Genomic DNA, 12741 nt, shown 5'->3' on the forward strand with positions numbered 1-12741 from the left:
AAAATGCAAGAAAAGGAAGGCTTTTAAAATAGGTTATTTATTGACAATAAAAATCCGTTTCATTTTTAATTTTTTTTGTTTATTGGTTTTATAGAGGGTAAGAAACATCAATTTTTTTTTGGTTCCACTTATTTATGCATTCATTCCTTTCTTCTATGTGCCCTGACTGGGGATTGAACCCACAATCTTGGCATATCGGGGTGATGCTGTAACCAACTGAACTACCTTTTGAAATGTGTTCAAATGTCAAAAACATAGGATTCAAAATTTATTTGTGATTTTTATTTAAAATTTACAGAAACAGAGCTGTATGTATTTATTCTATAAAATAAGTGTGTTTAGCAATAAAATAAGACTTTCTAGAAAAAGTAGAAATACAGTCAAAATATTTTAATAAGAACTCTTGCCTTGAGAATATTTTCAAATGTTAAATTTGACTTCTACATGGTTGTTGATAAGGCTGAAGAGTTATGATACACTCTGAAAAAAATTAATAAAATTGCTTTTGAAATAGCAATTTAAAAAAGTTCTTTTGTACAAACCAGAGTAAAGAATACACCCGTTCAGGGTGGAGCAGTGGGTAGTATAATGGTTTTTAAAAACTCATTTCTTCATTTTTTTGTCCAAAATGTTGCACCATCATAGCATCTTGGAATGATCAGTCTAAGGAGATTGAGAAAATGAGATTCATAAGACTGTCAATACAGGAAAACACATTCTTCCTGAGAAAAACTGTAATGTGATTTCTTTTCAGTACATTTTACCTATTTGAAAAATATTAGGGGGAAATTCTTACAGTGCTACATAAATTAGCTGGTAAAAATTTATATGAGAAAAAATATCAGGAGTATATATTGTAAATTAATGAATATACTATTGATTGCAGATAATAATTTTTGCTTTTATAGTTCAAAAAACTCTTATAGGACATGAATAATTAATAAGGTTGTTATACCAGAATTCAGTTATTCGACTTAATACATTCATTCTCAATTTCTCTTGGATACAGTAATTTTTTTCTTTTGAGATAATAACCTATTTTTACCCTTACTGAACAAAAGATACTCCTTTTTCCAAGTCTTGAGTCAACTAAATTGCACCTGAATGGGAATAGAAAAATAAGTTATTTCTCATGAAATGTGCTAGTATCAAATCTTTCATGCTAGAGACACTTTCCAATTAATAATGCTTGCTTCAGAACGTGATTTTTGAAGAATTAATTTGAATAAAACTCATTATTCAAAAGGTTGAGAGGCAATTAATGAGAGATGTTACTTGTGTCTGATCAGAGCTTATGAGAGGGAAGTGACCTCAGTAACAAATGTCACTGACAGAGTAAAGGGTAAAGGAATTACAACTTCCTAGGGAGATGTTGCTTATTTATAGTCAGAAGAGTTTTCGTATAAGGACTTCAGCATTTAAAATGTGTCTTGTTTATTTTGCTGATGAAAGCAAGGTCTCAGTATCAACTGAAGACAGGCCTCAGTACATAAGTGTTGTCTGTTAGATTTTAAATACAGTTCATCTTGATAAAGTAGTTTAATATCTGTAATTATAATGTATAGCTTTAGGAGGACAATTTAGAAATGAAATCTGATAGTCATTGAAACTTCCTTTTGTGATGGTCTAAATGTGAAATCTTCCAACTTGGATTTCATAGATTATCCTTGAGTAACAGGAACAGAAGCTGTAAGTCAGGAAAACTTTCGGTGTTTTGCTTCCAATACATAGTTCTGGGATTCATTTTTAAATATCTATGTTATAATAATTTAAGAATAAGGAAAGTAGATTAGAAAATAAGTCATAGTACAACATGAATGGATCTTGAGAATACTATGCTAAGTGAAATAACTCAGATGGAAAAGGACAAGAACCATATGATTTCACAAAAAGCAACAAATGAACAAACAAACAAATAAACTTGTAGATACAGTACACAATGGCGGTTACCAGGGGTAAGGGATATGAGGACAAAGAGGGTGAAGGGGCTCAATTACAAAGTGACTAAAGGAGACCGGATTTCTGATGGTGAGCACACAATACAATATTCAGATGTATTATAAAGTTGTACACCTGAAATTTATGTTATTAATCAATGTTACTCTGATAAATTTAATTCTTAAAAAAGAAAATTAGTCATGATGAGTAAAATGACTTACCAGTTGAAGAATGTGTGGAGTTTGGTGAGCAAGACAAAAGAGGGCATAAAGCAAGTGTTCATCGTTTTAGTGAAAATTGCCAATACATAGCTTGTGCTCTATATTCTGAGCACAAATTTGAACTTTGGTGGAAGGGGAAGCAGAATTGAAATGAGATGAAAATAGCAGTCAGCAACCCTATAAGAAAACACTATATTCGATCTGATTTCTCTGCCAAATATTATTTTTAAAAAATTATGTGGGGGATGGGGAGTGTTTAGAATAGAAATCTTACTGACCGTAAGTTTAAGAATCCTGAAATTTATATCCCCTTTGATATTGACTTATGCATTTACAACCATCTCTGAGAGAAGCAAAGTACTGTAATTGTCTGATGTTTTTCATCACACAGAACAACAGTATAATTTAGTCTATAACTAAGCTTCACCTTTATCTTTAGTAGAAATGGTCTCGAAATTTTTCTACCTTTCTTTATTACTTTTGCCTTTCTTTATAATACAAAGTCATGTGATTTTTACCCTTTTTAGGCAACATGAATTAATTTTCCATAATTCCTTTGGGTTCTGAAATTGCATGTAATACCATTGTTTTAAAAATGAAATGTATAATTGGTTCTCCTTTTCAGTCTGACACAGTATGGTTACTTTACAATGAATTATTATGTAGCAGACAGGAAAGCAATCTTATTTGAAATCTTTCTGAACTTTTTCATGACTGAAGGAAGAACAGTGTTATATAAATCTCAAACAGGAAATAAAGTCATGTTAATTTGGTTTTGGAAATTTTGTACTTAACAGTTTTTTTACATCTCAAAAGAATGAAGGAGTATGAAATTATAGTGAATACCCAAAAAGTACTTTTATTAAGTGTTGACACTTTTGCATTCCTATTGTCGTGATTGATGGTAATTATCCTTTTGCATAGCATCTCCATTGCAAAAATAGGTATCACCTACGCACATGCTTTGTCATTTGCATGTGTGCTGTCACTACGCACACTCTGTCTGACCCATTTGGGTATAATTCTACTGTAAAAACAGCTTTCCATTTTTTTTATGTTAAAAAATACATTAGGAAGACTTTGGTTCTGATTTTCTAAGGGTTTTGCAAGTAGATACTTTTAAAATATTATAGAAAACATTTATTTTCTCTAAAATAATTGTCAGGATATGTTTCAGTTAATATATTCAACATTTTAACCTTTGCTATCTGGACTTTAATAAAATGGTAAAAATAATTTTACTCTACTTTGAAGAATCTAATTGGATAAAATAATCTTTCTTCTTCTTCATACACTTTTGTGTTACTCAGAAATTACAAATGTGTGGTATTAACTGAATCGCTTTATGTTTTTATTTAATAAGTGATTTTACCATCCAACAGGACAAAATTCAGACCCAGTTAACACAATCATTTGAAAAAGAGGAGAAGCCCTCAAAAGATGAAGCAGAAAAAGAAAAAGCCAGTGATAAGTTGCCCAGAAAAATGTTATCAAGAGGTCTGCAATTATTTTTTTTAATTTTTGTTTCACCGTTCATAATTCCATGCTTTACCCCTCAAATAATTATATATATAATATATATATATATATATAGTACCTGTATTAATTATACAGAACATATTGAAGGGATAACATAATATTTGCTCATCTGGGCAAAATGGAATAATAACAGTTCTGAACATCAGTAAGATATTCAGTTGGCCAAAAAGTTCATTTGGTCTTTTCCGTAAGATAGCTGTAGTAGCACTTAATCATCTTTAACTTCGTTCAAAACAATTTTGTTAGATTGTATTATTGCAGCTGTCACATAGGTGTGCGTTTAAAAAACAACTTATCAAAATTGGTGAATTTTTGTATAGCCATTTTAATATTGAAGATGGAAGAAAACAATATTTTTGGCATATTATGCTTTATTATTTCAAGAAAGCTAAAAACTCAACTGAAATGCAAAAACAGATTTGTGCAGTGTATGGAGAAGGTGCTGTGACTGATCAAACATGTCAAAAGTGGTTTGCAAAGTTTTGTGTTGGAGATTTCTCAACAGACAATGCTCCACAGTCAGGTAGGCCAGTTGAAGTTGATAGCAATCAAATCAAGATACTAATTAAGAATAGTCAACAATGTGGGAGATAGCCAACATACTCAAAATATCCAAATCATTAAAGTTATTGGTGAAAATGGAAAGTGCGTTTTTATTTTACGGAAAAAACGATACGGAGTCTTTGGCCAACTCAGTACTTGAGCCAAAAAACTGCAATACATTCTAGAGTCACTGAGGAAGATAACTTTATTTTATTTCTTATTGGTCTGTCTCTCATATTGAATTATTGGAATCACTATAGTTTGAATACTGATTCCACTAAAAATAATACTGTTTAATTCCTTATGATACAAAGAGCTGATGGCTGAATATTCAGGATTCAGTAAGAATATTCTTGGAATCAAGAATGTTTATCTTTCATGATAAATTTTATGGGGCTTAACATCATCTAGCATTGCATGTCTATAAAAGTGCTTTTTTAATTTATAAATTCAATTATGCTGATCAGTATTATGATATACAGCATTAAGATATACATTTAAGAGGAAGAAATAAACATGAATTTTTGAAAAAGATTAACTATGAAGTAATATTCCCTAAGAACTAAAATTCCTGCCTACTTCCAAATTGTTTTCTCCACCTATGTTCACAATTGAACTACGCTATCGTAATTTGCTACTAAAGTAGTTAATTGTATAAATCATTCTAATTTTTTTTCATTTGAGACATTTTTAAAAAGGAGAATTGTGGTGAGTATATAAAAGAAACGATTTAAAATAAATTAAAATGGCACATTTGAGAGAGAAACTTTTCTAAGAATATGCCTGTACATGTAGTTATATAAACCCACATCTGCTTATTGTATGGGAATAGAAAAATTGTGGTCATCTGAATTCATCATTTTTTTTCTTCATTAATGTTTTTCAATTTGTGGCATCTCATTTTATTAAGATATATATCATGTAAAAGGGAAAAGGATTTATTTTCAAGTAATTTTATACTGCGTTTTGTTGTGTTTTAGATTCCAGTCAAGAATACACTGATTCAACTGGCATAGATCTACATGAATTTTTAGTAACTACATTAAAAAACAATCCCAGGTAAACATTAAATGTATATGGTTTAAATTGTTTCTAGAGTACCATAATTTGCTACTTATATGTTCATTATCATGTTAGAATATTAGAATAAGATTGCAATATTTGAAGTACACCAGAAATATTTTAGATTCTTAGAGCTAAGATGTTGTTGGTCTGCTGTGTGCACATACGTATATCTTTTTGCATCATGTATGTCACCATGATATAAAAATAATTCATACTTTCTGTAGGAATTTTGAGAAATACAGAATTACCGGGAAGTTTTGTCTCAATTAGAATATAGAGGTAACAGTCATGAAAAAAAGAAAAAAATATTCTTATGATAATGTACTCAGTTGAATAAGAACTCAGTGTGTTTATAATAAGTTTTTGTACTTAAACACAGAATATTTGTTCTTTTTTTTCTTAGTTTATAAACCTTCAACCCAAAGATTTTTCAGGTGCTTATTTGAGTCTACTCCTTTGTTTTACCAGGATACTAAATAAATAGATTTTAACTTTTGGCAGGTCATTGACCCCTTTGAGGCATTTCCCCACAAAAAGCCTTATCCACAAAATATCTCACCAATGCTTTTATGAGATAGAAGACTCCTAGGTTAAAAATCCATTCTCTAAATGCTTGCTTCCCAGAGTGGTAGTTATTTTACATGCATTGAAATAAAACTTAAATCATTTCATTGGCTTTGTGCACATGGAAGGAATATGAACACCTTTCTTCAACTCTTTAGCTTTGCTGAAACTTATGTCATGCTTCACGATAAACCTTTAATTTAGGGTTTATTGTATTGAGTACCATCTTGATTTTCTAGTTTACATTTAACATAAACCTCAAAAAGAGAACTACCAAAATGAAAAGTGGTCCTCTTGTAATATGAATTGAAGGAGTATAGGCATGAAGTGAGGAAGAAGCTAGTCAACTTTGCCCGACTTTTTTGTTTTAAATTCAATCTTAGTCCTTAGTCCCAAAAGAAAAATGAATTCATTAGTTCATGGAATATCTTCTTGAGCATCTATCATGTGCTAAGCATTGTGCTAAAAATTGTAGATATTAAGATGGGCAAAATATAATGTCTGACCCCAAATTATTCACCGTCTCCCTGCTAGGAAAAAAAAAAACACACATGAAATATAATATAAATAGAAAAGATGTTGTAAAAGAAGTTTTTCCAGGTGCTATAAAAACACAGGTCGATAGCCCCAATATCTGTTTGAAAGGTTCTGGGAAGGCTTCACTGAAAAGATAATGCCTGAGCTGAATCTTGAAATCAGTCCTTTGAAGAGGAACTACCTTTACAGAGAAGCATGAGAAAGCCATTCCAAATAGAAATAAAGAGCATTGCCAAGGCATAGATAGTAGTGTGCTCGGGAAAGTGGTATATTCAAGGAAAGACAAGATCGCACACGTGGGCTCTAACAGGTACGTGGCAGGTAATTCTAGAAAGTGATGAGGAAGGAGTTGGTATGACATGAAGACAGATCATATGTCCACTTGTTCTCAACCTAGGATAGTACCAACATGCTGGCTGGTGAGTCCTCCTGGCTGTGGAGTGCTACTGGGAAGTCAGGTGCTAAAAAGAGCTGCAAGATAGTAATGAACAATCAAAAATAGTCTTACTTGAAATGCCAATAGTGCTTTGGAGAAAGCACCATTTGAGAAATACTGAGTGTAGCGTACCAAGTTGAGGAGTAATTAGAGGATTTTGAATGGGGTAATGGCATAGTCAGATTTGTATGTTAGAAAGGTTATTTCAACAGTGAGGGGCCAGTATCACAAGCAAGGAGTACAGAGAGGAGACCATAGAGAAAACTAGAGAATAAAGGACACATAAGGAAGATGTTCAGGAAATACCACGGCAGGACTTGGTGATCGTTTGGATATGGAAGGGTATTGGAACAACAGAGTAGAACAGAGTAGCTGTTAGGTTTCTGTTTGGGCTGACAGCTAGTCTCATTAACTGACGAAGTTAAATAAAGGGCAAACAGGACTGGAATAGGGCAAGTTCTATTAAAAACAAGTATGCTTTGAGGTTCATACAATATTCAATTCCGGTGTACAACATAGTGAAAGACATTTATGGAATATTATATTGGTTTCTTTTAAAACTTATACAGGATCAGTTTCAATAAGTTGGCTACTTTTAGGTTCGTGTGCTAGACCTTATGCCTTAAAAGTAATTTGTGGATCTTTAGTTGAGTCCTATGTGTGTTCTGTATTAATAGGTTGTATTATATGTTATGTGCATCATAAATTATGTGTATTATGTTATTAATGTATTACCATATCAATTTTTGGCTATGTCCATTACCAAAATATTTAACCTTGATTGTAGATTTAAAAATTTGGGAGCTTGGACTGAGCTATACTGGATTTAGCAGGAAGTGTCAGTCTTAAGATCTTGGGAAAGTTATTGACTTTATATTTCTAACAAGTTCCATTTTTTTAGTAACTAAAAGCTTAGGAAACTGAGAAGAGGAACTTAAATAGTAAATGGTTCAGGTAAAAGGAAATCCTCTGCAACCCATAGATCTACATGCAAAAGAAAATAAAAGCCTGAATTTATATCATTGGCTAGTAAAAGTGTTAGATTTTGGGTTTTTGTTTGTTCGTGGAGACAACAGAAATATTTTTCAAATGGCAGTGCATGTACTAAAGAACCTTCACATATTTTATGCCTGCTATTTAGCTCTGACACTGAAAGCCAATTTAAATTCCCTGTTTGTGAATGCTGAATAAGTTGCCTGCCTCGGATTCCTTTTTTCCCCCTACAATAGTATATAAAATACATCAGTAAAATTACTGAAAATTATATCATCTCAAGACATATTTACCCCTAAGTTAGGTGAAAACAGAATCTTTTGGTTAGTTAAGTCCTTTCAGGGGGAAAACTCCGTGAAGTAAAAATTCCTGATACTCCCCACAAAAATTAAGGAAAAAATATTAAAAGACCTCTGGATGTAATAATGTCATTAATCCCATGCATATAATTTGTTGAACTCCATTTATATAGTCCAAATCACTGTGTAATGATAATTGTGATAACTGCTATTAAAAAAAAGTATGAACAATCTAAGAAACGATTTAAGAAGTTGTTATAGGCAAAGGAAGGAGCTTCTAAGTGCAGAGATGAGCCAAGATGATGAGTTTTGTGAGTAAGGGGCAGGAGATGAGGCTAAAGAAGGAGGTGAAGACCAGATTATGCTTGCCTGAGAGGCCACATTGTAGATGTACAATTCTAATCTAAGAGCATTGGGAAACCTGTGATAAATATTTAACCAAGGTAATGATATGTTCACATGTGTTTTTAAAAGATCACTATGGATGTTTTATGTAGAAGAGATTTGGAGGGAATAAGGGAAGATACAGGGAGACAATAAACTTTTTGTACTGTAGTTAAGCCACAGATCGTGACTGCTTGGATCTAGGATACTGGCAGTGGAAACAAAAGAAAAATAGGTAGAAGGTAGATAAAATTTGTAGTAGCAATTAACTCTATATGGGGACTAGAAAAAAGGATCATAACAGGCCAAAAAGGCTTCTAGGACAATACTTTGGGTGAAAGGTGGTGCCACTTACTGAGGTGAGGAATACTAAACAAGGAACAGATTTGGGGGCAAAATTGAATGTTGCTAGAATTTGTATTAAAAATGTAGTCCTGTTTTCAGCTTTAGAGTTGAAATCACCATGTTGGCATGTTTTTCTCTTGATTTTTCAGCTAACATTTTAAAATGTATGGTCAAATATTACTCAGTTTTATGAGACTTGTTTTATACTATGAGGGAGGATCAAACTGAGGGCTGACGTATAGACTTTCATACAACTTAAGCAGGGAACATCATCTCTATTAGAATTTGAGAGAGATCTATATAACATTTATTTGGGAGGAAAACATTAACCCCTTGGCCTAGTTTCCTTGATCTATAAAATTTTAGGAACAGAATTGAATGATCTCTATAAAGCTACTTCTAGTTTTAAGGGTCTGTGAGTTTTTTGTTTTGGGATTTTTTTTTTCCCCCACGTGTACATGAAATTTTTAGTGAGCACAGGAATACTCTCTTGAGCCAAGTTCCTGGTGTGTGAGCAAGAAGGTCCTTTAGGGAGGGGTACTATTAATTTGTTACAGTCTAAGTGCACTGAACAGGACCTTAATGGTCCAAAGGAGCACATGCAGGTACTCCTTAGAGTCTTTATTTTACACATTGGAGACTTTTGGTTCATTTTGACTTGCATGGGGAAAATTCCCAAAGTCTTAAAAATATGTAATACAATAGTGATTTACAGAATGTTTTGAGAAGTCCTCCCCTTCTAAGTTAGAGTTAGTAATGTAGTTCATACTTTTCTGCTCTAGTTCCATCTGTATACTAGCTTTGGATTCCCATGGGAGCATTGCATATTCTTTAGAGTACTGTTTCTGTGGAGTTCAGCATAATAATAAATTCATAACTGTTTTGTCTATTTTCCTGCAACCCCTTCTCAGCTTTATTGAATAAAGAAGTAAAAACTAATATGCTCTTATTATCCATATTCAGGATAGGGCACAGTACGTTTACAGCTGTGAATACATGAAACAGAGTTTATTTTTGTATTATTATTTATTAATTATAGTGTTATTTTCCATACAAACAACTGTAAACCTACTTTTGCCCCACCCTCACTATATTGTACGGACTCCAATATAGTGACACTTAGTAGATCAAAATATATCTGTTTTAAGAATGGCAACATGTTAATAGTTGTTGAAGTTGGGTGATGGCTATATTGAGGTTCATTATACTCTTCCTCTACATTTGTGTATGTGTGAAATTTTCCATAGTAAAAATTAAACTAAAAAACTTACCTTTTTAAAGAGAACCAAGATGGCGGCGTAGGTAGACACACTGCGCCTCCTCCCACAACCAGAACTGACAGAAACTTGAACGGCAAGGAAGTCTGACACCAAGGAGATAAAAAATACACATTCATCCAGACCGGTAGGAGGGGCGGAGACAGGCAGCGGGGGTGGAGAGGACTCACATGGCCGTGGCGGGACCGAGACTGGCGGAGTGTGGGACAAATGGCGCAGGCAGTCCGAGCACTAGCAGACCCTGCGGACCCACATTCGCGCAAATAAACCGAGAGGGCCGGACTCAGAGTGGCGGAGAGCGGGGCAGGCAGAGCAGCGGGTAGCACCCCGCGGCCCCACATTGGCGCACATATAAACCAGGACGAAAGGCAGGGAGCGAAGCAGACCTCGTAACCCAGGGCTCCAGCTCGGGGAAATAAAGCCTCAAACCTCTGAGTGAAAACACCCGTGGGGGTTGGGGTGGCAGCGGGAAAAACTCCCAGCCTCACAGGAGAGGTTGTTGGATAGACACACAGGGGCCTAGGGCGTGCACAAGCCCACCCACTGGGGAACCAGCACCAGAGGGGCCCAATTTGATTGTGGGTAGCAGAGTGAAAGACTGACATCTGGTGGAGAGTGGAGAGGGCGCCCTTGCTCCCTCTTGGCCCCTCCCCCACGTACAGCATCAGGGCGCAGTGACCAGCGTTACCCAACCCCGGGGAACACCTAAGGCTCCACCCCTTTAAGTAACAGAAGCACCAAGACCAAAAAAAAAGGCCCAAATGACAGAACACTTCAGAGCTCCAGAAATAATTCAACTAAGCAGTGAACAGATAGCCAACAAATCAGATGCACAGTTCAAAACACTGGTAATCAAGAAGTTCACAGAATTGGTTGAATTTGGTCAAAAACTAGATGAAAAAATGAAGCCTATGCTAAGAGAGACAAAGGAAAATGTACAGGGAACCAATAGTGATGCGAAGGAAACTGGGACTCAAATCAATGGTGTGAACCAGAAGGAAGAAAGAAACATCCAACCAGAAAAGAATGAAGAAACAAGAACTCGGAAAAATGAGGAGAGGCTTAGGAACCTCCAGGACATCTTGAAACGTTCCAATATCCGAATTATAGGGGTGCCAGAAGGAGAAGAGGAAGAACAAAAAATTGAAAACTTATTTGAACAAATAATGAGGGAGAACTTCCCTAATCTGCCAAAGGAAATAGACTTCCAGGAAGTCCAGGGAGCTCAGAGAGTCCCAAGGAAGCTGGATCCAAGGAAGAACACACCAAGGCACATCATAATTCCATTATCCAAGATGAAACAGGAGAGAATCTTAGAAGCAGCAAGAAAAAAGGAGACAGTTACCTACAAAGGAGTTCCCATAAGACTGTCAGCTGATTTCTCCAAAGAGACCTTACAGGCAAGAAGGGGCTGGAAAGAAGTATTCCAAGTCATGAAAGGCAAGGACCTACATCCAAGATTGCTCTATCCAGCAAAGCTTTCATTTAGAATGGAAGGGAAGCTAAAGTGCTTTTCAGATAAGGTCAAGTTAAAGGAGTTCATCATCACCAAGCCCTTATTATATGAAATGTTAAAGGGACTTATCTAAGAAAAAGAAGATAAAAAATAGGAACAGTAAGAATGACAGCAAACTCACAGTTATAACAACCACACCTAAAACAAAAACAAAAGCAAACTAAGCAAACAACCAGAACAGGAATAGAACCACAGAAATGGAGATCACATGGAGGGTTATCAACAGGGGAGTGGGAGGGGGAGAGGGGGGGAAAGGTACAGAGAATAAATAGCATAAATGATAGGTGGAAAATAGACAGGGGGGGGTAAGAATAGTGTAGGAAATGTAGAAGCCAAAGAACTTATAAGTATGATACATGGACATGAACTATAGGGGGGGAATGTGGGAGGGAGGGGGTGGGCAGGTTGGAGTGGAGTGAGGGAGGGGAAATGGGACAACTGTAATAGCATAATCAATAAATATATTTTTTAAAAAATGTTACCTTTTATTTTTTAAAAACATTACTTTTTAAGAAAATGTTTAGCAGTATAAATTTAACATTTATGATTATTTCAGTGTTAAGCTTTACATATAGGTGTCTTCATTTTTTTTTTCAGGGACAGAATGATGCTGTTGAAATTGGAACAAGAAATTTTAGATTTCATTGGTAATAATGAGTAAGTCCTGACGTTAACAAGAAAAGAAATTGTCATCACATTTATCCTTGATTTACTAAATTACTTTTTTTTCCTACTTGTAGGTCTCCACGTAAGAAATTTCCCCCAATGACATCTTACCATAGGATGCTATTACACAGAGTAGCTGCTTACTTTGGGTTAGACCACAATGTTGATCAAAGTGGGAAGTCTGTCATAGTAAACAAAACTAGCAATACAAGAATGTGAGTATTAAGAAATGTAGGTATATGTCATATGTATGTATAACAATACTTTATCTTTTTACAGCTCCTTTCATCTAAGGTTTTCCACATTTTAGCTGACTGATTAAGCTTCATAATAACCCTACATGATTGGATCAAAAATACATTTAGCTCACTAGATTTAAAATGCACCAGTCTGGCCCTGGCCTTGTAGCTCAGTTGGT

The 12741-nt window shown here is 34.6% G+C and overlaps 1 protein-coding gene across 1 annotated transcript in view; it reads left to right on the plus strand.

Annotated features, from left to right (window-relative positions):
• R3HDM1 (R3H domain containing 1) overlaps nucleotides 1-12741 on the plus strand; it is a 120604-nt gene that overhangs the window by 16355 nt on the left and 91508 nt on the right. Inside the window, 4 exon segments of the mRNA XM_024569697.4 lie at nucleotides 3542-3656; nucleotides 5222-5300; nucleotides 12255-12314; nucleotides 12398-12538. Of these exon segments, the coding sequence (XP_024425465.1) occupies nucleotides 3542-3656; nucleotides 5222-5300; nucleotides 12255-12314; nucleotides 12398-12538 (395 nt within the window).

This window comes from Desmodus rotundus, chromosome 2 (genome assembly GCF_022682495.2).
Source record: "Desmodus rotundus isolate HL8 chromosome 2, HLdesRot8A.1, whole genome shotgun sequence".
Classification (NCBI taxonomy): Eukaryota; Metazoa; Chordata; class Mammalia; order Chiroptera; family Phyllostomidae; genus Desmodus; species Desmodus rotundus.